Source organism: Megascapheus bottae, chromosome 16, assembly GCF_031878675.1.
Source record: "Megascapheus bottae isolate mThoBot1 chromosome 16, mThoBot2.hap1, whole genome shotgun sequence".
In the NCBI taxonomy this organism is placed as follows: domain Eukaryota; kingdom Metazoa; phylum Chordata; class Mammalia; order Rodentia; family Geomyidae; genus Megascapheus; species Megascapheus bottae.
In genome coordinates, this window is record NC_143524.1 from 5,231,363 (window position 1) to 5,258,404 (window position 27,042).

General features: G+C 56.4%; 3 protein-coding genes across 8 annotated transcripts; all 3 read right to left on the reverse strand.

Moving 5' to 3' along the window:
* Positions 1–674: 674 nt before the first annotated feature.
* Positions 675–21,323, reverse strand: Ehbp1l1 (EH domain binding protein 1 like 1). Of its 6 annotated transcripts, XM_090347371.1 has the most exons (20): positions 20,988–21,323; positions 18,074–18,131; positions 17,026–17,121; positions 16,726–16,779; positions 16,456–16,634; positions 16,235–16,377; positions 15,426–15,491; positions 15,175–15,337; positions 14,281–15,025; positions 12,190–12,372; positions 11,577–11,734; positions 11,437–11,485; positions 9,868–10,413; positions 3,602–3,671; positions 3,421–3,479; positions 3,203–3,326; positions 2,862–2,961; positions 1,358–1,431; positions 1,162–1,276; positions 675–1,071 (listed from the first exon to the last, which is right to left on the reverse strand). In XM_090347371.1, exons 1-20 carry the CDS (start codon positions 21,089–21,091, stop codon positions 972–974), a joined length of 3,186 nt encoding a protein of 1,061 aa, XP_090203497.1. In that variant the 5' UTR covers positions 21,092–21,323; the 3' UTR covers positions 675–971. The 6 variants fall into 6 exon arrangements, with proteins under 6 accessions (XP_090203497.1, XP_090203498.1, XP_090203499.1 ...); XM_090347372.1 differs by lacking the exon at positions 12,190–12,372; XM_090347373.1 differs by lacking the exon at positions 14,281–15,025 and having other exon boundaries at positions 15,297–15,337; positions 20,988–21,322.
* A 1,550-nt stretch (positions 21,324–22,873) lies between these two features.
* Fam89b (family with sequence similarity 89 member B) lies at positions 22,874–24,940 on the reverse strand. Its single transcript, XM_090347383.1, has 2 exons — positions 24,040–24,940; positions 22,874–23,685 (listed from the first exon to the last, which is right to left on the reverse strand). Exons 1-2 carry the CDS (start codon positions 24,760–24,762, stop codon positions 23,407–23,409), a joined length of 1,002 nt encoding a protein of 333 aa, XP_090203509.1. The 5' UTR covers positions 24,763–24,940; the 3' UTR covers positions 22,874–23,406.
* A 95-nt stretch (positions 24,941–25,035) lies between these two features.
* On the reverse strand, positions 25,036–26,618 carry Znrd2 (zinc ribbon domain containing 2). Its single transcript, XM_090347385.1, has 4 exons — positions 26,535–26,618; positions 26,292–26,443; positions 26,093–26,177; positions 25,036–25,500 (listed from the first exon to the last, which is right to left on the reverse strand). Exons 1-4 carry the CDS (start codon positions 26,593–26,595, stop codon positions 25,157–25,159), a joined length of 642 nt encoding a protein of 213 aa, XP_090203511.1. The 5' UTR covers positions 26,596–26,618; the 3' UTR covers positions 25,036–25,156.
* Positions 26,619–27,042: the final 424 nt, after the last annotated feature.

The following is a 27,042-nucleotide window of genomic DNA, read 5'->3' on the forward strand; positions in this document are numbered from 1 at the left end:
AGAAGGCAAAGCAAAGCACAGCGTCTGAATTATGAAACGGTAACCTCTCTATACAACACCTTAATAATAATATCATATTTGAAATAAAATAAAATGACCCAGGCACCAGGGGCTCATGCCTGTAATCTTAGCTACTCAGTAGATTGAGACCTGAGGCTCCCTGCTCGAATCCAGCCTGAATCCAGACTCTTATCTCTAAACAACCTCTCAAAAACTGGAAGTGGTGCTGTGGCAGAAAGTGGTAGAGTGCTAGCCTTGAGGAAAAACGTTCTGGACCCAGGCCTGGGAAAACAAACAAACAAAACTAAAGTGGAATTTTGGTTCAAGTGATAGAGCCATAGCCTTGAGTGAAAAAGCTCAGACACAGAAAGCACTTAGACTCTGAGTTCAAGCCCCAGTAGCAGCACCAAAAAGAAATAAGTGGATTGCCTACTGTGTGTGAGGTCTTATTACCACTACATACAGAAAAAAAAAAAAAAGGAAACAAGTTGACCATTGGCATATCTTCTTTCCAAATGAGAATCCCCTCCTGGGCCACTGTCCTTGGAAGACTTAGGTCCTGCCTCAATCTGCCTATGAGAATTGGCCAGGCAATTTTTAGGGTTGCAGAGAAACCCCACCCTCTTCCTCCTACTGAAACCCAAGTTGTCCAGAGAAGAAGCAGGGGCACTGGGTGTGGATGTCTGGCTTTATTGCTAGGGAATCTCAGGAAGTGTTGGAGGGCGAGGGCCATGGTCCCCCAAGGTCCCTGAGCCCCCAGCCGGGGTCCAGCCATCGACACACACACACACACACACACACACACACACACACACACACACACACACACACACACACACACACACACACATTCATACCCACAAATAAATATGGCCTGGGGAGGGCAGACGCCCCATAGCTGGGATATGCAGGCCGGGGTTGCAGGCAGCCTAGGATGGGGAGCTGCAGGACTGGGCAGGGTGCCCGAGGGCTCAGCTCAGGGCGCAGCGTTCCCTCCGGCTCAGCTGCCGGCTCAGCTTGCGGCGCCGCTCCTCCAGGCCTCGGGCCAGGCGCTCGTCCTCCTCCAGGGCACTGGGGGCAGGAAGGGCTGTGATCCATCCACTCCACACAGACTCCAAGCCCAGCCCTCCGGCCTCCCGGCCCCTCCAGGCCTCTACTCACATCCGCTCCTTGTGGTCCAGATCCCGGACCAGCTCGTCCCGCTGGTTCACCAGGGACACCAGCTCCTTCAGCAGGAGCTGCTCTCGATGCTTCTGCGCCGCCGTTTTCTGCCAATCTGAGCAGTGGAGGAGCCTAAGTCAGGGGGTGCCCGGCCTGGCCCTGGCCTGCCTCTTGTCCCTCCTGCCCCATCACCCACCTTCGATGGCCAGCATGGCCCGAAGCTCCCGGCTCAGCAGCTCGAACCTCCGTTCCAGGTCCTGTTCCTCGATGCTGGGAGGCAGGGTGCCAGGTCAGAGAAAGGAGAGCAGGAAGGGAGGGCCCTGCGCTCTGACCACCTCCCTACTAGTTTCCTTACAGGTCTGGGCTCACCCCAGCACCACAGCTTAGTCCTCACTCAGACTTCCTCCCCCCGCCCTCTTTTTCTCTGTTTCAATTAGTCTTTTTTTTTTTTTTTTTTTGTCAGTTGTGGGACTTGAACTCTGGGCCTAGGCCTTGTTCCTGAGCTCTTCAGTTCAAGGCTACCAGCCTACTCCTTGAGCCACAAAGCCACTTCCAGTTTTCCAGTGGGTTAATGGGAGATAAGGGTCTTATCAGCTTTAGGGCCAGGAGTTTGGCCTAGTGGTAGAGTGCTTGCCTAGCATGCACGAAGACCAGGGTTTGATTCCTTGGTACCACATACATAGAAAAAAGCAGGAAGTGGTACTGAGGCTCAAGTGGTAGAGCTCTAGCCTTGAGAAAGTCCAAGGACAGAGCTCAGGCCCTGAGCTAAAGCCCAGGACTGGCAAAAAAAAAAAAAAAAGAGTCTCACCTACTTTAGTGCCCGGGCTAACTTTGAACCGTGATTCTCAGATCTCAACCTCCTGAGTAGCTAGGGTAACAGGCATAAGGCACCTCACCCAGCTAGTCTTTTAAAGTAAGAAATAACATAGAAAAAAAGATAATTTGGGTAGAAATAGCAGACCAATGAAAACTTTGGAAAGTGAGGCCAACTGCAAAAAAAAAAAAAAAAATAGCCAAAGCCCTCTCCACCATGCAAGATAATTAAGCAGAGCATGGGAGGGGCTGTGCCCGGCTCTCACTCCCATATCTGAGGGGAGGCTGTTGTTTTTTTCATTGTTTTTTGTTTTTGTTTTGCCTGAAGGGAGCTTTTTTTTGTTTTGTTTTGTTCTGTTCTGTTTGCCAGTCCTGGGGCTTCAACTTAGGGCCTGGGCACTGTCCCTGAGCTTGTTTTTGTTCAAGGCTAACACTTTACCATTTGAGCCACAAAGCCATTTATGGCTTTTTCTATTTATGTGGTACTGAGGAATTGAACCCAGGGCCTTATGCATGCTAGGCAAGCACTCTACCACTAAGCTACCTTCCCAGCTCTCAGGGGCTGTTTTCCTTACTGTAAAAGGCACAGGACTGAACTGAGGAGAAAACTTTAGTCTTGACTTTCTTGGGCTACAGTTAACTGAGCTTTGGTTTTCTAGTATAGTACCAAGTTAAAAGGTATAAACTTCATACAGAAAATCATGAGGGCCAGGGAAATTAGTAAAGTGTCTAGTAATTATTCTACAAAAAGATCTTTGTAGGGAACAAAAAAAAAAAGCAGCGTTAACATAAGCTTTACTGTTTGCCAGCAGTGGCCGGCTGGGGGCAGGGCCTTTCTGGAAGGGCAGGGGGAGGACAGACCCTGGGCACCTGCGGCAGGCACTCACAGTAGCTGCAGCTGGTCCTGTCTACGGATGAGAGCGTTCTTCTTGTTGACCAAGGTGAACCACTCCTCGATCAGCATTTCCTCCTCCAGCTTGTTGACACCTGAATCAAGCCAGAACCATGACCAGGACAGCCTTCTGTCAGGGCCGAGCCACTAGGCATCTTGGAGAGCGGGCTTGCTCCTTTGGGGCATCCCAGAAGCCTGAGCTACGTGCCTCTAGCGAGGGTCTTCCCTACTCAAGGCTCAGCCAGGGATATCGGTTGCTTCTTTTCAGCTCCTCTCACCATCTTGGCAGATGGAGTGCTGTGTGTTGAGGAGGGGGGCCCCAGAAGCCCACCCTACCTGATTCCATGAGACTCCTCAACTGTGTCTCCACCTCCGCCGCCCGCCCATCTATCTGCCTCTGCTCCTGTTCCAGGGCCTGCAGTTCTGCACACACATATTGACTTGTGTCCTGGAATCGTTGCTGTAGGAGTAGAAAGACAGGGGATAGGTAGACTCACCCCAGACCTTTCCTAGGAATACCCACCCAGCAGTCCTCCCCACTTACCCCTCCTTACCAGTCCAGTCTCTTCCCCTGGAATTAAGGGTACCTCCTCTTCGGAGGGGGGACTCCCACCTGCAGACAGAGATCAGGTTATACAGCTCCCCTAACCAGCTAATGTTCCCCTCCAGTCCCCAGAGCAGGATTTGTGAGCAGCCTGAACAGAACCGGGTCACAGACCCTTCAAAACTACTCACCAAGGGGCTGCTGCAGGGCTGTGGCTGTGGGTGGGCCAGGGGCAGCACTGGGGTCAGGGATCGGGCCTTCCTGTGGGCAGAGAGGCCACTGAGGCTGGGAAGAATTCCAGACAGCCCCGTCTGGGCCTAGCCAGAGCATTTCACACAAAGGTAGGCAGGCGCCTCCATCCCACACCCTGCCTTCCAGTCTTACTGAGAGAAAGGGGACTCTGATGGCAGGGCCATGACAGGAGGCTTTTGCCTCTTGAAGCACAGACCCAAGCCTCACTCTAGTCCCCTGCCTAGAGCCCTGGACCCCCTCATATTTACCTTTGCACCCCACGCCCCAGTCCCTGACTTCACAGGGTTTCCTGTCACCTGGTATCTCCATTATGGCTAGAATCTCTCAAGGAGACACTCTCTGAAGCTAGGCTTTCCAGAGCCAGCACATCCATATTCTGGCCAAAAGGGGGCACCCTCCTGCTTTATCAGTTTCCACACCTATCTCCAATTGGACTCCTCCAGAACACCAAAACCAGGCAAAAGATCAGGACTTGGGCCTGATGTGTCCTATTCCCATGGGCTCTCTGGGACTGTCTTCCCTGGGAACCCTCAGCTCTGGCCCCTGCCTTGTAGGCCACAGTACTGAGTCACCCCACTCTCTGCCCCAACTTGTACCCCTCTGAGAGGCAGCCCTGGACAACCCTTTGTCAGGTGTTATAAGCTCTGGCTTGGGTTGGTGATGGCCGACTCACCAGCCACCATCATGATCTTCCTCTAACTCTGAAGCAAAAATTAAGCTGGGCGCGGTGGCTCACACCTGTCATCTTAGCTACTCAGGAGGCTCAGATCAGAGGATCAAGGTTCAAAGCCAGCCCGGGCAGTAAAGAACTCGAGACTCTTATCTCCAATTAAGACTAGAAAGCAGGAAATGGAGCTGTGGCTCAGGGGTAGGGTGGTAGCCTTGAGCTGAAGAGTTCAGAGCTCAGGGACAACACCTAGGCCCAGAGTTCAAGCCCCATGACCACAAATAAATAAATAAAGCAGTAATGATGTAATTCTCAGTATCCCTTTTTATCCCCCACCCTCACTTCCAAGGCTTGTGGATGGCTCCTGATTCAACTCACTCATACCCCTGCCCCACGCCCACCAGGGCCCCCAAGACAATATACTCGGGTTATAGGGATGACTTTCACTTCCCTAAAAACCTTCCTCAGGGCCCATCTTGAGCTGTCCCAACCAACCTGACCTTCATAGACCAGCTCAGCTGTGCTCATGACCCATGCAGGTCCCTCAGGCTCTCATACCTCTTTCTGCCTTGCTCCCTGAACCTCATAACTCTGGAAGCAGGTATAACTTTATTTATTTTTATTTTTTGGCCAGTCCTGGGGCTTGAACTTAAGACCTGAGCTCTTTTGTTCAAGGCTAGCACTCTACCACTTTGAGCCACAGTGCCACTTCTGGTTTTTGTGTAGCTAATTGGAGGTTAGAGTCTCATGGAGACGTTTCTACCTGGGCTGGCTTCTACCTGAAGCTGGATGCCTCAGATCTCTGCCTCCTGAGTAGCTACGATTATAGGCATGAGCCACAAACACCCAGCAGGGGCCTTCATCTTGATTCTGAGAGTGAGCAGGAGCTTTACCAGGGACCCCATGACAGACAGTTGTGACTCCTCATGCTGGTGGTTATGAGCCACTTCCTGACCAGAGGCAACCTCTTCAGATGTGCCTAGGTTCTGCACTACCTTCTAACCAGTTATGTTTCAGGCACTGGTAAGTCTTTCCTCTTTTTTTGTGCCAGTACTGAGACTTGAGCACTGTCCTTGGGATTTCTCAAGGCTAGCATTCTACCACTTGAGCCACAGCACCACTTCCAGCTTTTTCTGTGTATGTGGTACCAGGTCTTTGTGGATGCCAGGCAAGCATTCTACCATTAGGCCAAACTCCTGGTCGTGTCCTTTAGCTTACTTTGCTCAAAGCTGATACTCTACAACTTCTGGCTTTTGGTGGTTAACTGGAGATAAGTCTCATGAACTGACTGGGCTGGCTTCGAACTGGGATCTTCAGATCTCAGCCTCGTATGTATCTAGTACTACAGATGTAAGCCACCTGGGCCTGGCTGCTTTCCTAAATGCCACACTGAATGCCACCTCACAAAGGGCTTTTGTGCCTTTACACTTCATCCTTAAGAAAAGAGCAGAGTGTTGGACAGTGGAGCTCACACCTATAATCCTAGCTACTCAAGAGGCTGACTGAGGATCGCAGTTCAAAGCCAGCCTAGGCAGGAAACTCCGTGAAACTTTAAGTAGCACTGTGGCTTAAATGATAGAGCACTAGTCTTAAGAAAAAGAAGGGACAGTGTCCGGGCCCTGAGTTAAAAAAAAAAAAAAAAAGGGAGTTTGGCCTAGTGGTAGAGTGCTTGCCTAGCATGCAAGAAGACCCGGGTTCAATTCCTAGATACCACATATATAGATAGAAAAAAAGCCAGAAGTGGTGCTGAGGCTCAAGTAGTAGAGCTCTAGCCTTGAGAAAGGCCAAGGACAGTGCTGAGACCCTGAGCTCAAACCCAGGACTGGCAAAAAAAAAAAAAAAGAGAAAAGTTAAATGACTTGTTCAGGGTCACACATTCAGTCAGAAGAGCTGGGCCCCACGGAGGGCGCCACTTTACAGCACCTGAGCTTACATCTTTCCTCTCCTTGAGCTCAATTGTTCTATATGTAAAATGGGGTGACGGCCCCCTCCCCTTGGAAGGGGTGTTCTGAGAAGCCAAGGGCTTGTGGAGAAAGGCCAACCATAAAGAGAGGACCCAACCAACTGGCAGGAAATAGACAAGGCTAACTTAAGCTACATAGTCCTAGCTACTCAGGAGGCTGAGATCTGAGGATTGCAGTTCAAATCCAGCTGGGGCTGGAAAGTCAGTGAGACTCTTATCTCCAAACAATCCTCAGAAACCAGAAGTGACACTAAGGCTCAACGTGGTAGAACACTAGCTTTGAGCAACAATTGCTCAGGGATAGCACCCAGGGGGAGTTTCAGCCCCATGACACCTCCCCCCACCAAAAAGAAAAAAAAAAGTTCAACTTCAGCAGCAACAACTGAGCTTCCTCATGCCAACCCTGATGGGAATTCCAATGCTTCTTCCTCAGGTCTGACTCAAATTCCTCTTTCAGTACTCTCATGTATGGCCCCTCCTCCAGGAAGGCCTGTGGGCTAAGCCAACAATACTCAGCTCTTCTCATGGAGTTGCCATGAGAATGTGCTTGACCTCAACCCACTCCAGGCCCTCGGGAGCTTCCAAGGGTGCAGCCGGGCCACGCCCGCTCCCGATCAACACCTAGGGAATGCTGGGGGCACAGCCAGTGAGGAGCTCATCACCCCAGGGTCAAGTATCTCTTGTGGGGCAGAGGCTGGAAGGTAGAACAAAGAATGGAGGATGGGATGGAGCCTCTGTTCTATGATGGAAAGAACTCTATGACAGCTGGACCTCATGGGCTCACATTTAAATCTTTTTTACATTTTTTTTGGTCAGGCCTTGAACTCAAGGCCTGAGCACTGTCGTTGGGCTTTCTCAAGACTAGAGCTCTACCACTTGAGCCACAGCACCACTTCTAGCTTTTTTCTATGTATATGGTACCGAGGAATCAAACCTGAGTCTTCAGGCATGCTAGGCAAGCATTCTACCATTAGGCCAAACTCCCAGCCCCTCACACTTGAGTCTTAAGATATTCAGAAGGCTGAAATCTAAGGATCATAGTTTGAAATCTGTCAAAACTTGAGCAGACAACTCAGAGAGACTCCTCTCTCCCATTAACCACCAAACGGCCAGAAGTGGAGTTGTGGCTCAAGTGGGAGGGTATCTAGTCTTGAGTAAAAAGCTAAGGGATGGGACCCAAGCCCTGAGTTGTAAGGTCCACCTCCGTGACAACCGTGAGCTAACTGGGCTGGAAGTGGTTGTATCCCACTGGCTTCCCATGCCTCCTAAACTCTGCCCCTGGCACCCTTGCTGTCTCCTCTGCAGCCTCAGTCCTGTGTCGGAGCCCACCCTGGGGCCTCTTGCTTTCAGCCTGGCTTCATTACCATCTAGAAGCCTTTTGGGAGAAGATTGGCATTTCCCTACTGAACCCTAAACTTCCCTAATGTTGCAGGCTGCTTGCGAAAGTCCCTCTATTTGAGTGCCAACCCCTCCCATCTTCTCAGCTAACTCAGATGGCCACGGCTGCTTCCAGAAAGCCTTTCTCAATCCGTTCCTTCCTCTCCTCCAAACTCAGGGTCTATCACTGGACAGTTGTCAGTGTGCAATGGCCTGAAAGCTGCCCCAGGACCTGGACCTCTGTGGCTGCAAGCCCCTGCCAGTCTCTGCTCCCTCCACGATGGTCTCTGCACAGGCACAGGACGACCTGGGGAAGGGGCAAGCTCCAGAAGCCTGCCCACCTCCAACCTTCACTGTAAGAGAAGAAACTGGTCTCTAGCATCTGGAGTTAAAGATTCAAAGCAGATGATAGAAAGGATGGTTTAAACAAAAGGCCTGGAATGCCAGGCGTGGTGGCTCACGTCTGTAATCCTAACTACTCAAGAGATTGAGATCTGAGGATTGTAGTTCAAAACCAGCCTGGGAAAGAGTCTGTGAGACTCTCATCTCCAACTAATCACAGAAAAAGCCAGAAGTGGTGCTGTGGCTCAAAGTGGTAGTCTACCGGCCTTGAGTGAAAAGCTCAGTGACAGTGCTCAGACTCTGAGCTCAAGTCCTATGACTAACAATAACAAAAAGGCCTGAGTTCAAACCCCAAAATCACCAAGAAAGAGAAAGAGAGGAGGGGAGGGCAGAAGGGAAGGAGAAGGGAGAAGAGGTAGAAAGGAAGAAAGGAAGTTCTGAAGAAAAAGGAAGGAAGGAAGGAGGGAGGGAGGGAGAGAGAGTAAGCTGAGCACCTGTAAGTCACCCCTGTAGTCTAACTATTTAGGAGTCTGAACTCTGAGGACCAAAGTTCAAAATCAGCTCAGGCAGGAAAATCCAAGTAATCACCAAAAAGCTAGAAGTAGAGCTGTGGCCCAAGTGGCAGAGCACCAACCAGCCTTGAGAAAAAAAAAAAAAAAAAAACTAAGAAAAAAAATCAAAAGACTTTGAGTTCAAGCCCAGTACAAGCACTTTTTTTTTTCTGTCAGTCCTGGGCCTTGAACTCAGGGCCTGGGGCACTGTCCTTGGGCTTTCTCAAGGCTAGAGCTCTACCACTGGAGCCACAGCACCACTTTCAGGCTTTTCTGTGTATGTAGTACCAAAGAATTGAACCCAGGGCTTCATGCATGTTAGGCAAGCACTCTACCACTAGGCCATGCTCCCTAGAGCATTTTTTCTTTTTCTTTTCTTTTCTTTTCTTTTTTTTTTTTTTTTTGTGGGTCATGGGGCTTGAACAGCCTGGAAATTGTCGCTGACTGAGCTCTTCAAGCTCAAGCTACCACCCTACTCCTGGGCCTGGGCCTGGGCACTGATGAACCTGAGCTCTTCAGCTCAAGACTACCACCCTCGCCTTGAGCCAAGCCCCACTTCCCATTTTCTAGAGGTTAATGGGAAAGAAGAGTCTCAGGTCCTGGGCTGGCTTTGAACCTTGATCCTCAGATCTCAGCCTCCTGAGTAGCTAGGATGACAGGCGTGAGCCACCGCACCAGGCCAGCACTTTCTGTTGTTGTTGTTGGTCATGGGACTTGAACTCTGGCCCTGGCACTGTTCAGCTCAAGGCTGCCAGCCTCACCCCTGGGCCTGGACCCGGTCCCTGAGCTCTTCCCCTCAAGGCTCCCTTCCTACCCCTTGAGCCACAGCACCACTTCCAGTTTTCTGGTGGTTCACTGGGATAAGAGTCTCATGGACCTTAGGGACCTTGGGTGCCCAGGCTGGCTTTGAACTGCAGCCCTCGGATGTCAGATCTCAGCAACCACTTAAAAAACCCCAAACCCGTCAGCAGGCGGGGAGATCATCACCCCCAGGACGCCAGACAAAGGCCCACCGTCCAGATACACAGGAGCTCAGGAGACGAACCCCTCCCATCGCCAGAACACCCGCCAGGCCTGGCCTGGGCAGGGCGCGCGGCCGGGGGAGCGCGGCCGGGGACACGCGGGACGCGCGAGGGCGCAGAGACGCCACCGAGTCCAGGCAGCCGGGCCTGGGGTGACGTGGGCGGGATGCGGGGACCCCGCCGTCTCCCCAGCTTCCCTCCGCCCGGCCAGGCCGCACGTCCGCGGGGCTCCGCGCGGAGGGCGGCCGCGGGCTCGGGCCCCCTCCCGGCCCCGGGCACTCACCGCGGCCCCGGCGCCCGCGGGCCCCGCGTCCGGCTCTTCCGCCGAGCAGGAGCTGCTGCTCCGCAGCCTCGAGCGCCTCTTCCTCAGCAGGTCCGCGTCGCGCACGTGGGAGAAGGAGCCGTGCGCGCGGGGCGGCGGCACGGGCCCCGCCTCCCCGTTCACCGACGGCCGCCTCGGCTCCGCGGCGGGCGCCTCGGCCGGGCCGCCCTGGGGGCCGCGGTCCTGGGCGCCGCGGGCCGGGGGAGCCCCGCCGACGGCCGCCGCGGCCTCCTCGGGCGCCGCCGCCCCGGGCCCCTGCGCGCGCAGCCGCCGCGCCAGGCCGCCCGCGTCCAGGTCGGGGCGCTGCGGGCCCGGGGCGCCCACGCGGTAGGTGCCGGCGCGGCCCCCGCCCTCCAGCGGCGCCAGCTGCAGCTCCCGGCCCGTGCAGAAGGCGCGGATCTGGCACAGGTAGGTCATGACGATCAGCTTGTCCGGCACCGACAGCAGCACCATGTCCGCCGGCTCCAGCAGCCGCGACACGCCCAGGGACTCGAAGCCGTCGAAGGCCTGGAAGAGCGCGCTGGGGTCAGCGGGCGGGACCCCCACCCTGGGGCAGCGCCCCCCACACCCCGGGGCAGCGCCCCCACCCCAGGGCAGCCCCCCACCCCGGGGCAGACCCCCCACCCCGGGGCAGACCCCCTCCACCCTGGGGCAGACCCCCCCACACCCCAGGGCAGCCCCACCCCACACCCCGGGGCAGCCCCCTCCCCACCCCGGGGCAGCCCCCCCACCCAGAGGCAGCCCCCTGCCCGGGCTTCCCCCCCACACCAGGGCTTGCCTAGCAGTGTGGAGGGAAAGCTAAGGGGGGTTACTAGCAACTGCAAGGAGCACCCCATCGCCAGAATAGTTTGGGAAAAGCTATCTAGAGGAAAATATGCTTAAAAAAAAAACCACACCAAAACAAAACTATGAAAAACAAAACAATTTAATGGTCAAAGAGGTAAGCTGGGTGCAAGTGGCTCATGTCAGTAATCCCAGCTGCGCAAGAGACTGGGATCTGAGGATCAAGGTTCAAAGCCAGCCCAGTCAAAAAAGTTCTAGACTTCTATCTATAATTACCCAGCAAAAAGCCAGAGTGGAGTGGAGCCGTGGCTCTACTGGTAGAGCATTAGCCTTGAGGGTGAATCAGCTAAGGGAGAGCCAAGACAAAGCCCGTAGCCCGGAGTTCAAGCCTTAGTACCAACAAACACCCCAAAACATGTACAAAAACAGGGCCAGAGCAAGGCACTGGTGGCTCAGGCCTGTAGTCCTCGCCTTTCAGAAGGCTGAGGTCTGGGGATCGCAGTGCAGAGCCAGCCCAGGCAAGAAAGTCCATGACACTCTTCTCTCCAATTAACTGCCAACAGACCTGAAATGAGCTGTGGCTCAGAATGGTAGTGCGCTAGCCTTGGGCAAAGAAGTTCAAAGACAGTGCCCAGACCTTGAGTTCAAGCCCCCCAAACAAACAAACAAACAAAAAGCAGGGCTGTGTCCCTGTGGCTCTCCATTCCCAGACTCCTAGCCTGGCTCTCACCCTCTTTCCCATCTCACCTGCTTGTTGTTCTGTTTGATGTTGAGCGGGTCAAGGGAGGCATAGTTGCTGTGGAGAAAGGGCTGGTCAGAGCGGATGGCACTGTACTCCCTCAGTCCCCAGGTCATCTCTTCCCCTCCCTCCCCCCACGGCAGCTCACATCTTATCTGGGTGGAATCGATGTAGGATAGCACAGAAGGCCAGGCCATTGCGCCAAGACGTGGTAAAGTTGGTGATGCAGACACCACGGTAGCCGGTGGTGACCTCCTGGCACCACTCTAGCAGGGACTGGCTAGAACTGACCAGGGCAGATGGTGCCTGAAGACACAGAGATGGATTGAAGAGATGTGTTCTAGGACCCTGTGCCCTCTGCCCCTTGGGAAAGCTCAGGCCTGGCACAAAACTGCAGGGATCATCAGAGACCTCTGACTAGAACCTTGGGCAAGCAAACAGGTTTCCAGCTTTGCGGGGGGGGGGGGGGTATTCTGCCCAAGGTCACCTAAAAGGTCAGTCGTCCCCAGGCAAGAAGAGAGGTCACTTAGTAGCTACTTCTCAAAGTCAGCTCGGATAATCAGCTCCATGCAGACCCAAGGGCAGACAGATAGGAGACCCAGGGGACCCCGAGGGGAGGAGGGGGTAAGAGGCTCCTGGAAACTAAGCCCCCCCCCGCCTCATCTCCCTCTCAGTCCACGAGGTGGGTCCATGCAGAACTGCCATTCGCTCAGCCTCAGGTTAGGGGGAAGAAGCAGACCCTGGGCAGCCCCCAGCCCTACCTGGCTGCCTGGCAGCCTCCTGTCCTCTTCAGGCTCCTCTGGGGAAGAGGCCCCAGCCCGCCTGGGTTCCCCAGCTTCTGCCCCACTAGCCACCCGAGTCTCAGTCAGGCTGGCCTCCGGGAGGTTTCCCTCAGCTTCTTTCCCCTTCTTGGTTCCTAAGACCCCAGACTCGGTTTCCTGGGCCTCAAAAATATCAGATTTGCCCTCTGGAGCCCCTAAAGCTGCCATTTCTACTTTCTGGGCCCCCAAAGCCTCAGATTTGGGTTCTAATACTTTATCCTCTATCCCCTGGTCCCTGAAAGCTTCAGTTTCTGATTCTTGTACTCTTGCAATCTCTGCTTGTATTTTCTGGGACCCTAAAACTCCTTGATTAGTAAATGGAGCCTTTAAAGCCTCATATTGGAGCGTTCCCCAAATTGCAGCCTTCTGCCCCCCTTCTTCAGCCCCTGGAACTGGGCCCTCTGTCCCTTGGGCCCTCAGTACCTCATCATCTGCCTCACTAGTCTCTGATCCTGGGACCTCCGGGACCTCCACTTCTGTCTCCTGGGTCCTAGCTAGCTCAGTTTCTGTCTGTGCAACTCCTGAGCTTCCACCTGCTATCTCCTGGGTCCCCAGTATCTCACACTCTATCTTAGCTTCTGTTCCTGAGGTCTGGGAGCCCCCTATGTCTGTCTCCTGGGTCCCCAGTATTTCATACTTTATCTCAGCTTCTGTTTCTGAGGCCCCAAAAATCTTCACACCTATCTCTTGGACCCCCAATATCTCAGACTCTACTCTCTCACCAGAAACCCCTACCTCTGTCTCCTGGGACCTCAATATCTCAGGCTCTACTATGTCAGTTTTAGAACATCCTGTTTCTGTCTCCTGGGTCCCCAGTATCTCAAAATTTATCTCGGAGGTGCCAGAAACCCCTACATTTGTCTTCTGGGCCCACAGTATCTCAGACTGTTCTTTATTAGCTTTGGAACCCCCTATTTCTGTCTCTGTGACCCCCAATATCTCAGAGTCTATCTCAACTTCTGTTCCTGAGGCCCCAGAAACTCCTCCATCTGCCTCCTGGGACCTCAATATTTCAGGCTCTATCTCAGCTTTGGAACCCCCTATTTCGGTCTCTGTGACCCCCAATATCTCAGAGTCTATCTCAGCTTCTGTTCCTGAGGCCCCAGAAACCCCTCCATCTGCCTCCTGGGACCTCAATATTTCAGGCTCTATCTCAGCTTTGGAACTCCCTATTTCTTTTTCCTGGGCCCCCATTATCTCAGCTTCTGCTGTCTCAGTTTCTACCACTGTAACTTCTGAATCCCCCACTTTTGTCCCTTGGCCCTCTGTTCTCTCGGACTGTATCCCAGGTACCCCTATGCCCACAGAGGCTACCTCCTGGCTCTCCAACATCTCCATTTCTGATGTTCTAGTCTCTGTCCTGGGAATCTGTCCCTGAGCCACCACCTCTGTCTCCTGGGCCCCCAACATCTCAGACTCTGCCATCTTGGTTTCTATTCCTAGAACCTCTAGATACTCAGCTGCTATCTTCTGGATCCTCAGTATTTTAGATTCTGTCCCACCAGCCTCTGTCTCTAGTACCCCAGAACCTCCCAGCTCTGTTTCCTTGGACCATAATATCTCAGATTCTGGTATCTCAGCTTCTAGTCTCAGTATATCAGCACTCCCAGATGCTTCCTGGGTGTCTAGCGTGTCTTTCTCATCTATTCTAATCCCCTGAACTGCTGAAACCCCAGCTTCTGTTGTCTGGGGCCCCAATACCTCAGATTCTGGTATCCCAGCCTCCTCTGTCTCCAGCATTCCTGGAAGCTTCAGCTCTTTTGCCTGGGCCCCCAGTATCCCCAATTCTGCCAACCCAGTAGCTTCTGACTGTAGGATCCCTGATCTTGCTGCCTCTATCTCCTGGGCCCCCAACATCTCAACAACTGCTGCCCCAGTGTCTGTCTTCTGGATCCCCATCACCTCCTGCTCTGCCAGCTCAGTCTCTAGTCCCAGGATGCTTGACTCCCCCACTTCTGCCTCCCAGACCCTTAGATTGCAAGATGGCACCCCCTGGTCCTCTGATGATGGGGTCCCCTGAAAACTGCTCACCTGGAGCCCAGTGTTTGCTGCTCCAGCAGAGGGGCCCTGCTCCAGGTCAGTCCTCCCCTCACCAGGGGCTCTGCTCCTCACCTCTGCACCCTCTGTCTCCTGTCCTGAAGCAACCCTTGCACCCCTGAGGTCACTGAAAGATCTGGAACACCCGACAGGCTCTACTAGGGATGGGTTTGGGTCTGTGGGAGCCTCTTCTGGGGTCCTGACCCCCAACTTCCCTTGAGAGCTCCTTGGAGGAGCCTCAGGAGTCACTCTGAGACTTGCTTCGGCCAGCAGGCCTGCGGTCTGGGCTGCCTCCACAGCCACATGTGTCACCTCTGATCTCTGCTCAGCATCCACTTGACTAAGCTCTGAACTCTCTTCAGTCTCCCCAGCTGTGGCCCCTGACCTCTTTGTGTTCGCCTCTCTGACTCCTGCCCCCTGCTCAGTGTCCACCACCCTAGCCACTGGTCTGTCCCCAGTGTCCCCCTCTTCAACCTTGGGTCTCTGCCCTCCTGGGGCATCTATGGAGCCTCTATTCTCCATGTTTGAGTCCAGCTTGGCTCCCTGGAACTCTGTCCCTTCCTGAGAATTTGTCTGGGCCTGGGTCTCTTCAGAAGAACCCTCTTCTTCAGGGGGAGCCTCTGAGGCCATGGGGACCTCATCCCCCCCTTGGGGAACTGGGGTCCTGGGGACATCAGAGCCTTTCCGGAGCCGAGGGGCTGGGGTAGGGGCCATGTCCAGGCCTGGCTGCACTGAAGACCTGAGGAGAGAGCAAGCATGTTGGGGGGCTCCTGTAGGCCCCACTGTCCATTCCCTCCCCACACTTCAGATGGCTGGGGCCCTGGAGAGGCAGGTGAAGGGGGGGAGATGAAGCTCTCCACAGGGAGTGGGGCTCCTTCCAGAGCTTACCTTGTCTCCGGTGGCGTTCCTGGGGGCCTGGGGGCCTCGGGTCCCACCTGGCCCCCGGTTATAGTAGCTGGCTCTGCCCCCTGCCCTCGGGAGGCCCTGGCTGGGGGTGCAGGGGCACTCACAGGGGAAGAGCTGGTGTCCTTAGCACTAGAAGGGCTGGCAGCTAAGGTGGGGAGAAGAAGGGGAACTAAGGCCTGGGCCCTGGGACCTCAGTTCCAGTCCCCAACTCCAAATCCCAGCCTGGTCCTCACCTGCCTGCCGGGGCCATCCTTGGCTTTCATCCTCCTCGGAAAGTGTGTTCAGCTCCCGGGAGGGCTCTAGAAGTGGGGTAGTTGGACGTACAAAGTTAGCCTATGTTGGGGCTCTAAAGGTTGAGTTCCTCCCCTCTCCCCACATACACACTCAAGTAGAGGGCCTACCTGGGAGACGCCCCAGCCTCAGGGCACCGCCCCGGCCTAGGAGGAGACAGGCCCACAGATGCAGAGTAGGAGAGAAAGGAGAGAAAAATAGAGCAGACAGACAAAAGCTTTAAGGAGTAAAAGGGAGGGAGAGAGGCTAAGCTCCTCTAAACTGTGTGTGTGTGTGTGTGTGTGCCCGTGCTCGCGCGCGCATACACGTCCTGGGACTTGAACTTGGGGTCTGAGTGCTGTCCCTGAGCACTTTTGCTCCAAGTTAGTGCTCAAGCACTTGAGCAACAGCTCCACTTCTGGCTTTTTGGTAGCTAACTGGACAGAAGAGTCTCAGAGACTTCGCTGCCCCGGCTGGCTTCAGACTTAGCTCCTCGGATCTCATCCTCCTGAGTAGCTAGGGTTGCAGGCATGTCTAGCCCAGTCTGAGCTTTTGACCTGGCTTCTTGGGTCAGACAGGGACCCAGCAGGGATGTGAGGATAGGGACATGGAGGGACTGGGGCCCTATCCTGTAGAACTTAGCTAAGGAGCCAAGCCGGGGCAATCAGGTCTGCTGAGCAGTGATGAGTTCCCGTCCTAACCCAGCACAGCCAGAGGCTTGTGGCCAGGACCTCCCGATCCCCCTAGGTGTGTTAGCAAGCTGTGAGTTTACCTGGTTGGGGGCCTCGAGCCCGGGCCCCAGGGGCCCCTGGGCCATCAGCCTCATCCTCATCACTCTCAGCAAAGTCATCCAAGTTGCCCACATCGCTAGGCTTCACGCTCATGAGGCTGGCCAGGCTCTGCATGTCATCGTCCCTGGAGGTCAGAGGTCAGGGATGAGGACTGGGGGTGGAGGTCACAGGCCAGGGCCAAGGAGAGCAAGTGAGCACTCACGTGGCACGGCCCTCCCGCAGCAGCACCCCGGAGAGACTGAGGCTCAGCTCTGCGTGCACCACCTTCACCGACTTGGCCTTCATCTGGAGGCGCAGGGGAAGCTGGGCAGGCACAGGCCCTGCATAGCGAGCCAGGTCCACCTCAGCTGTGGCCAGCACCTTCCGCTGGCCCTTGGACTCCTATGGGCACAAGGGAGGGGGACAGGGAGGGAGCATCGGAGCTGTCCTGATGCCCCTGAGGCCCCAGCCCCAGCCCACCCCCCCCACTTACGTTCTCAATAATAAATGTCCACTCCTTGGCCTCATACTGCTCCACGTGGGGGTCCTGGGGTGAAGAGCGGGTGGTGGAGGGAGGAGGGTCTGTGGCAGCCTTCACCCCACTGTTTCCCCTACCCTGAGGCTGGGCTTCTATTCCAGCTGCCTCTTCTACTGTTGTCTCCTCCAAGAAGACCGCCTGGGCCACCCATGCTAAGCAGACCCCTTCCGCCATTCTTTTCTCTCCCATCTAGACGGACAACTCAGTGTTCCAATCACCCGCCATTGGACCTGTGACCAGGGGCTGGAGACTCACCCTGTACAGCGTCACAGAGATGTCCACGTTCTCAGGCACCATCCACACCACAGTCCCCCGGTATGGGTTCTGGATACCAGGCTGCCAGCTGTGGGCCTACAAGGGACCTTCCCTGAGTCTTGACGTGCCCTCCCATCCCCATACCTCTATGCCCTTATCTTCAACCCTGCGTGTGTGTGTGTGTGTGTGTGTGTGTGTGTGTGTGTGTGTGTGTGTAGGGCCTTGTATTCGTGGCCTTGTGCTCTCCCTTAGCTGTTTTGTTTTTGTTTTTGTTTTTTTTAAAAAAAGCTGATTCTGGGCAATGAACCTGAGCTTTTCTTTTGCTCGATAGCCCCCTATCACTTTAGCCCCGGCTCTGTTTCCAGCTTTTTAGTGTCTAATTGTTGATAAGAGTCTCATAGACTTTCCTACCCAGATTGGCTTTGAACTGGGATCCTCAGATCTCAGCCTCCTGAATAGTCAGGATTATAGACACAAGTCACTAGTACCCAGATGCTCCCCTGGCTTTTAGGCTAAAGGCTGAGCTACACTTTCCCTTTCTGCTCTTTGCTGGTTAACTGGAGATAAGAATCTCTCAGAGACCAAGACATGTGAAAGGGTATCAATGTACGTGAATTAATGCACCTTCTATCTGGCAAATACCATGTAACCCTTTTACTAATTACAATAAAAAAATGCAAAAAAAAAAAAAAGAATCTCTCAGAGGTGCCATCTAGATTCAAACCCCAGTCCTCAGATCTCAGCCTCATGCAGAGCTAGGACTATAGTCATGAGCTCCTGGCACCAGACTTAGATTTTTAGTGAGTGTGCCAATACCGAGGCTTGAATTCAGGGCCTCAAGCTTTTGCTTGTCTCCTTCACTCAAGACTGTCACTCTATTATTGAGCCACTCTTTTACTTCCCCTCTCCTCAACTTGATGCCAGCTCCCTCTTCCTCTGTGGATTATGATAGGATCCTGAATTGTACTCAAGCCCCCAACAGCCCTTCTGGTCTTCCCTGGGCCCCTTCTTGACCGGTCCCCAAATCCCCAATGCCATCCTCTCCCACCTTGGAGCAGATACGTCGGTTCCGGCGAGTCCATACCACCACCAGCTTATCTGGTTGCCTGGGGCAGGGGAGGAGAGAGAGGGGAAGGCTGCTCAGTCAGGCCCTCCCAGCCTCCCCTTCCTCTCCTGGCCCACATAGGGTCTTCCTTCAGCTTGAGGTCCTAACCCCATAAGAAAAGGCCTGGGGGCCAGGAGTTTGGCCTAGTGGTAGTGCTTGCTTAGCATGGATAAAACCCTGGGTTCGATTCCTTGTATACCACATACACAGAAAAAGCTAGAAGTGGCACTGTGACCCAAGTGGTAGAGCTCTAGCCTTGAGAAAGCCCAAGGACAGTGCTCAGGCCCTAAGTTCAAGTCCTAGGACTGGCAAAAAAAAAAAAAGGCGGGGAGTTTGGTCTAGTGGTAGAGTGCTTGCCTAGCATGCATGAAGACCTGGGTTCGATTCCTTGGTACCACATACATGGAAAAAAGCCGGAAGTGGTGCTGAGGCTCAAGTGGTAGAACTCTAGCCCTGAGAAAGTCCAAGGACAGTGCTCAGGTCCTGAGCTCAAGCCCAGGACTGGCAAAAAAAAACAAAAGAAAAAAAAAAAAAGAAAAGGCCTGGGCAGCCTCTTATCTGGGGCCTCAGGGTGCAGGGTGGGGCTGCTGCTGAAGCAGGGTGGGGCCAAGGCCAAAGAGCAAAGGCCTGGACAACAGGGGCCAGCATGGACATGATGAGAAAGACAGCAAGAGAAAGAACCTGGCACACCAGAGAGCCAGGGACATTGAGAGAGAAAGCCTCAGAGGAAAGCAAGTCCATTCAGAAGCAAGTATTTGTGGCGGGCTCACTATAAACCTTGCCTTCTTTGGGGTACAGAGCAAAACAGGCAGGAAGGAAGTTGGCAAGCTCACTTCAGGTGGATGTGAGAGAGCCTGAGGGTCTTGAGGCTGGTGACTGAGCAGAGGTGAGAGCAGGGGAAGGAGGCTGTAGGAGGTGCTCAAGTCAGAGCTCCAGGCAGAGAGAATGGCAGGTGCTAGAGGCTGAGGCTGGAGGAGGGGCAGATCGAGGGGCAAAGTGAGGAAATCAGTCCAGAAAGGAATAGGGTTAATTTATCACAATATGACCCCCACCCCAAAACAAGAGCCTGCCATACCCAGCCCCTTGCTAGGTTCAGGGGCTCCAAGAAGAGTCAGCCAGGGCTCCTGTTTTCCCAAACTCAGAGCCTGGGCCCATGGTTTTGCAGAGAGATGATAATAAATGGCACCCAGAACAAGTCAGAGAAGACTTCCAGGCAGTGACATCTAAGTTGAACAGCAAATGTTGGGCAGACTCAGAGGAGAGGCAGACACGTGGAAGAGGCAGAGACAAGATGAGGACGAGAGAGATGGCTGCACAGGGCCTCATCCCAGATACGGAAGTGACACGTGGTTGGTCCTCTTGGGGTTAGTGTCTAACCCAGAAGGTTGAAGATATCAGACAAAGACAGCACCAGAGCTCTCCAGCCCGCTCCCTGCCCATGCCAGGATGCTTGGGGTCTGTGTCAACCTAGCTTCCTGCCTCCTAGGGAGGGGATCTAGGCAGGATGAGTAGCTCACCTGTTTGTTAATCCTTCGAAGATTAGGCTGGCCACAAGAAGGTCACACAGCTGAGTGGAGAGCCCTCTGACCCGGAGCTAAGTTCTGTTTCCCAATCCCCAAACTACAGGCACTGGCCCAGCAAGGAGTTTCCCAGAAAGGGGAAGCAAATCAGGGTGCCTGGGTAAGGTGGAGCCTGGCTGGGCAGCTTGTCTCAGGCCAGGCACGCCTTCCTGGGGAGATGACCTGGGCAGCTTCCTGCCCCAGGCTCCAGGCTAAGAAGCCCAGAAGGACTAACCCAAGGCTGCCAGTGACTCAGCCCTGAAGATACTGCCTGCTCCCTCAGCCTCCTCACCAGGACCACGTCCAGCATTCTGGTGACCTCAGCCAGGATGCTGGGGTAGAAGCCAGAGGGCACAGTTCACATGCTCTATGTGTGTGTTGTTGCCCTAGTCAGATCCCATCCTCTCTTGGCCCTTTGCTGAATGAAGGGCATGCCAACAGGCCTGGTATAAGCAAGCCCAGAGACACTGCTGCTTCAGAGACCCCAGCTTCTGCTTGCTCCCCCCTTTTAGACCTTATGATCCTTTCATACTGGAGTTCTTCCCCTTGGGAACCTAAATTTAGCCCTGCCTAGAGAGTGAGGCCCCCACAGCTGTGCCTTAATCCAGTCAAGGGAAGCCAACACCAGTATATTTAGGGTGTGACGCAGGGACCTGGGCAGCTGAGGGTGGGGGCATGTGAGCCACAGGCCCTGGGGCCCTTCAGTAGTCCAGACCAATGCCTATACGCACATGGGTTGCCCTGTACCCCACTACCTTGCTTTCTGCCCAGCCTCTCCTCTGGGACTCACAACTTTCTTAAAGGGGCTCTCAGGCCCCTTTAAGCCATTCTCCGCCTCCCTCTTCAGCTCTCCAAGTGCTCAGTTTCCCCTTTTAAGGACATCATGAAGACATTTCCAGCTTTCCAGCGCCCTTTGGGCTGAAACAGGGAGGGCCTCTGGCTCCACAAGAAAGCAAGGGAAGAGGCCTGAATCTTTGTTTCAAGCTGGACTGAAGTTTCTGTCCCCGCCTGGCCACCACCTGTAAGATCTCAAAAGTTGCTCCCTGAGCCATCTCTTTCCTAAGACATGTGGTTTGAGTCCTGAGCCCTGACCGCAGCAGCTAAGCAAAATGTGGGCACGGATAGAGGATTCTCAGACCTGAGTCCTGACCTCCCCACCCCCAAGCCGCTCCCATCCTCGAACTCTAGGAGTCCAGCAATCTCTCAACTCCTCATCCTCTACCCCTGGGGGTCAAGCAATGTCTCCAGCCTGGGATCCCAGGGGAGATTCCACGGACTGCCCCCCCCCCCCCACTCACCATTTCTTAGTGCACTCCAACACCAGCTCGTGGTAACAGGCCACAAACTGGAACTTGGCAGCCCGCTTGCCCACCCGCTGGAGGCGCTTCCACACCGAAGTCATGTCCTGGCTGCCGCGCTGCCCACTTCTCAGACCCGGGGCTCCCGCTGCCCCGCGTCGGCTGGCCCCGGCTGGGTCCCCATGGCTGCCGGCACTCCCGTCCACGTCCCGCCCGCCCCGTCTGAGCAGCAGCGTCCGATGCTCGGGCCCGCGCTCCTGGCCGCGGCCACGGGGTCGGCTGGGCGTCCGGAGCGCAGAGCCGGGTTGCCGGGCTGGCCAAGCCCCGAGTGGCGAGCGAGCGCGCCGTTTCCTGGAGCCGCACCCCCGTCGGAAGGCGGGCGGGGCCCGGCGCGGCCGTGGCGGAGGGCGGAGCCGCCCAGCTTCCGGGGCCTGGTGCTGCGAACCCGCGTGGAGGGGCGGGGGGCGGGCGCGCGACGCCGGGCCCGGCGGCTCGGGTCGGGTGGCCCGGCTGGAAGTGCTGGAGGGCCGCCTGCCTTCCTAGGCACCCGGGACCCCAGGGCCCAGGCTAGGAAAACGGAGACCCAGAAAGGGGAAAAGACGCCCAGTCGTCCAGAGTCTCGGGGTGGGGGGCGACGGGTCCGCAGCCACGCGCGGCCGGAGCCCTCCGTGCTGGGGCCCGGCTCAGGGCAGCGCCCCTCCCCGTCCCGGAGATGGCTCAGGGCGGTCACAGGAACTGGGGACCGACCACCACCAAGCAGCTGGCGGTTGGAATCCTGACGTCCAGCCACGTGTGGGGTCGGAGGCCCAGCAGGAGGCCCCCGCCTCAGCCTTGCCTTCTGTTAAATGGACATAACCGTGGCTCCAGCTTTTATGAACCCGGGGAGGCTGGAAAGCAGACCGTGGCTACGCTTTGTCACCTCTCCTCGTAGGGGACCCGTTATCTTGGCAGAGAAAGCATGCTTCCTGTGTGCTAATTCCCCCTCCCCTGGAATCCAGGGGCGTTGTCACCGGTTGGCACCCGATTAGAGTCCTTATCGCCTTCCCGGCCCTGCGGGCTAAGGATCTTTTTGCAGGCAGGCCGGTTCTCAGAGCCCCCGCGGGAGACGCGCCAGCTCGCCCGCCAGCCGGCCAGGCCTGTGAATGGACGGAAGGCCCTGGGTTTGAACCGGACCTCTCCTGCCTGCCCGGGCGCGGAGGGCTCACCACCTGGAGGCAAGTGCAGGGGCGGGGCGGGTGCCCGCGCGTACAAACGGGAGGCTCCTCGGAGAGTGTGCGGGCCACGCGGGCGAGAGGTCCTCCGTTTCCTCTGTTCACTACGCTAAAGGACTGGTGCCGAGGGAGGGTGGGGCCCGGGCCCCACAATCACGCAGCTGCCGAGCCTCTGGCACCAAAGCAGAGCAGTTCCTGATCTTCTTTCCAGGGTTAGGGAGGCCTCAACCTCACTTCCTCGAGCCCTAGGGCATTATTAGCTCGCGGGCCCTTCCTGGAGGTGCCCGCCCCTCTCCCCGGGCCCCCGGGCCCCGGCCCGGCCATTTCCTGTGCCGCCCCAGCCCCGCCTCGCCGCCGGAGGTGGAAAGTTTCTCTCCTCGAGATGGGCGGCTCCGTCTTCCTTTCCGCAGACCAGGAAAGTCCAAAGCGAGTAGTGAGAAGGGGGGCTGGTGCGTCCCGAGGCTGCCAGCCAGAGAAGGGAAGTGACCAGACCGCAGTCACTGGGCTGTTGGCCTGGCTGGCTAACCTGGAGAGCACCCGGCCTGCCTAACAGCATCGCTGGCTGCCCGCCGGCGAGGGGCCCCCACTCCCGAGTCCGGACGCCACCTGCTGGCAGCGGGGGCCTCTCCCTGCCCAGAAACGTCCAGTCCCCACCCCACAGCCAGGGACTCCGGAACCGGTAACACTGAGTATTTATTTATCTACACAACCAGAAAGTGGCCCCTACTCTTCCGCATCCAGCCTGGGGCCTTGCCCCCGGGGTTTTGGGTGGTTGCCGGGATGGGTCTTGGAGCCCTTGTCCCCGGCAGTGGTTGCCCAGGACTGTAGGTGGGGTGCCCCTGAGCCAGCCGCTGCCAAGCAGCAGCAAAGGTGAAAAACATGGCAACTAGGCACTCTGGGATCCCAATGGTGGAGAGACCAAGGGGAGTGCAGATGCTTTGGGCCCCATGCCAGCCTGCAGGGAGGTTAAGCCAGGGTGCACACATATGGGAGAAGTGGAAGCCCAGGGTGGTGGGCAGAACCCGTCTCCTGGGTGCCCACCCATTGCCAATAACCAGGAGGGGACTCGGTGGTTTTGCCTGAGGGACACTCGCCCTGCCTCCTGAGGTGAGGAGGTGAGGGTGGCAGAGCAGGCACTGTGTCTGAGGACTTGCTGATAGGTAAATTCTGCGCCTTTTGCATGAGTGCATTCCCACCCCCCTCATTAATCAGAGACTGATGTGGAAGGCGTCCTGCAGCCACTGGTCCCGGGCATTGTGCGTCTGGGGCACAGTGAGGGGCGGTGGGTCTGGGGGCAGACTGGCATCGGGAGGCTCCTCATCGTCAGACAGGCCGGCATCGGGTGGGTAGGAACTGTCCGAGTGCAGGGAGGATGACAGGTCCTGGCAGAAGCTCAGGTCTTGGCACAGGTGCTTGTAGTCCTGGATAGATTCATACAGGCCCCACAACTGGCACAGCAGGGACATGTCCAGCTGCCGCAGTCCCACCTACAGACAACTGACAGTGGGCTGGAGTTGGGGTCCGGGTCATCCCCCAGCCCCAGCCTCCAGGAATCCAAAACCCCCAGCCCAGGCCACAGCACTAGTTATTTTACCTGCACCTTCCTAACCGAAAGTTAGGGGGGCAACAGATGGCACCTGCAAGCTATGTAACTTGAAGCAAGTCACTGGTCCTCATCTGTGAAATGGGATAACACCCATCTGGCAGGATAAAGGGAACAGGCGCAACGCCCAGGTCACTACTGCCAGGCACAGTGACAATCACTGCAAGGACCTCTGAAGCCTGGGGGTCTGCAGGGCCCTGCCCCGCGCCCCCCGCGGTTCCAGCGGCCACCCACTCACCATTTCTTTGCGCAGCGAGGCCAGCGCTGAATCGAGGTTGACCGGGCGACGCGGAGCGGCTGCAGGCCCGGAGTTGGCGGCGCCGGCGGCGTGGCGGGGCCCGTCGGGAGCGCGTGCGGCGCGGCTCAGCTCGTCGTGGATGCGGTTGCGCTGGCTGTAGACGCGCTCCAGCTCCCGCCACGAGCCCCCGCTGGCGTTGAGGAGGCCGCTGAGGCCGCGCGGAAGCGGCGGGAGCCCCGCGAGGGCACAGCCCGCGCCGCCCGGCGCCTCCGCCGAGGGCAACCCGTTCATGACAAAGTCGGCAGGTCCGGGGAGGCGGCCTCCCAGCTCCGCGAGCCGCCCCGCCGGCCCCGCTGGCCCCGCCGCGCCGCCGCCGCCGCCCGCAGGCCGCGCTTTGTTCCTTCCCCGACTCCGCCGACTCCGCCCCGACCCACCCCTCCGCGGAGGCGGGGCCTCTCTTAAAAAGGCCAGGGCTGCGGGACCGCAAAGGCAAAGAGGAGAAAAGCCAACAGGGGCACCTACAGAAGGGGAGCTAAAAGGGAGAGCAGAGAGGCCAAAAAAAAACAACCCACAAAAGACAGGAGATTTGCGGCCCCACCCTCTGTTCTGCACAACTGCCCTCCCCAGGAAAAGGATGCAAAAATGGAGAGTCAGGAGACTGGGGCAAGTGACAAGGGAGTTGCTACAACCTGCCAGTGTCTGAGAGGTGGACATGGTGAGCATCAGGATGCTTCGGGGTGAGCCACAAGGGCGCCCAGGAGGTCCAAATGTCACTCACAGGTCCCAATGACTGAGAAGGCTTGGGGGGGAGGGAGCCCCAAGACAAGTCTAATGTGGATGCTGCCCCTGAGTTGGCTAAGACCTCCTCCTCAGCACAAAGTACCACACAGCCCTCCATCTCCCTCCATCTTCCCCCAGCCCCATCCTGCCTGCATGACTCATCTTCCAGGAAATTTTTCAGGGAAAGCAGACAATGAAAAGGTGAGCAGCAGAGAATAAGAGAACGGTGGGTAGATCTGAGACTGACATGCATGCTTAGAACCAAGGACAGAACAAACCACACGGAAAAACAGCTGTTTTTCTAGAGAGTTTTTCTCAGGGATGAGGTGGGGGGATCTCAGTGCTGCAGCTGTTTCAGGCTGCCCAGGGCCTCAGCACATGCCCGAATTAGGCTACACAGCTGGATACTAGTCTCCAGAGAGGTGCTTGTGCCCAGCTCAGTTGAGGCCCAGGTCAGCTTTTGCAGGATGGCCTCCTGTGTGCAAGACACCACGTCTGCATTTGGAGGTGCAGCAGGAGGGGGTGGACCCTGGGCTGCTTTGAGCCCTGCTGCAGCTCCTTCACAGTGCTCTGGACGGGGTACAGGGGGCTGAGATGTGGACCGAGAGCTCAAAGGGAGTTCTGTGGCAGAGGCAAGCTGATGTTCTCGAGCCTGTGAAAGGGCAGCTTGGGCATTCAGAGCTAAAAGAAGAAAGGGGGTTGGACAGTTAGGATGCCTGGCCCACCCCAGCCATGAGCCACTTGCTCTTGACTACTCTGCTCTTTCTATGCTTGTTTTCCTTGGCCCTCTGTAAGCAGTATGTTTTGGTTGGAGATAGGATTTCACTAAATATCCTAGGTTGACTCTGAACTCATTCACCATTCTCCTGCCTCAGCCTCCTGAGTGCTGAGATTACAGCTATGTTTCACTGTGCCCAGCTCTTATCACCCTCCTTGCACACATCGTTTTCTACCATGGTAGAAAGCTAGGGTAAAAGCCCTAGCTTTATTTCCCCATCAAAACTAGGGGCGCAGTCCAGTGGTAGAGAACTTGCCTGGCATTCCTAAGGCCCTGGGTTGCATCCCTAACACTGGAAGGTCGCCTGGTTAAGCTTACATTCTCCCTCAGGTCGGCAAAAGTGTTCGGTGCTCCTAATGAACTGTTTCTCTCAGAGGCTGACAGAGGGAAGCATCTAACTTCCATCCCCTCACAGACTCCACTGCCGCCTCCCGGGTCTGTTCCTGAGCATCTATCACCGCGCCGCTTCTCCACCGAGCACACTCGGCCCCTCACCGGGATTGTCTTTATCCACGTCTGAATCGAGCTCCTGACACGCCACGCAGTAGATCTTCCGCTGTTTGTCTTGGAGGAGGATCGTCTGTGGACCGGAAAGCACACGGGGCGCGTGTCAGATGCCGGGAGAGCGGAGGAAGAGCCGAGGGCTGGCCCGCAGCCCGGCCCCGAGACTCGGACGAGGCTTCGCGTCACTCACCCCGCAGTGCGCGCACGTGTCGCCTAACATGCGGTAACCGCGCAGCAGGTAGTCGCCCATGAGCCGGGAGATGCGATCCTGCCGCTCCCGGCGCGCCTGCAGCACCTTGGTCTCCGCCTCAGTCGGAGGCTCCCAGGACAAATCATCGATTTCTGGGGGGAAAGGGGCACAAAGAACCGGGGTCCTGGGCTGAGCCGCCGCTGGTACTCCGCAGCCCCAGGAACCCGCCACCCCGGTCCTCACCAGCGCCATTCAGGGCCATGTTGCCGTTGTCACCGATGGAGCCACCGGAAGTGACGCACATTGACGGTGCCGTCCTGCGGTTCCGCCCCTTCCACACTGGCCCGCGTGAGGGCGGAAGTGACGCATCGCCGTGGTCTTCCGACTTCGCTCTGCCCGGGAGGGGGCGTGTCCGCCGAGACAGCCCCGCCCCGGAGGCGCGTCCCTCAGCCGTCACTCAGCCCGCTGTCAGCCGAGGGAAACTGCCGACCGCCCAGCGTCCCCGGGCTCACTCCCTCCAGTCTCAGACTGACAGGTGTCTGCACCGGCTCGCCTCTCCTCCCCGCCGTACCCGGAGGGAACACTCGGCCTGAGAAATCCTGGCTGGCCTCCGCTTGCCTGGGGATTTCCTTTCCACTCCGGTCAAGCCAAGCCGGGGACAGACAGGCAATGGCGCCATCGCCACAGCCGCTGCAGGAGCCCCGGTGCTCGGACCCGCAAGCCCGGGCAGTAATTAAGACCTTTCGCCTCC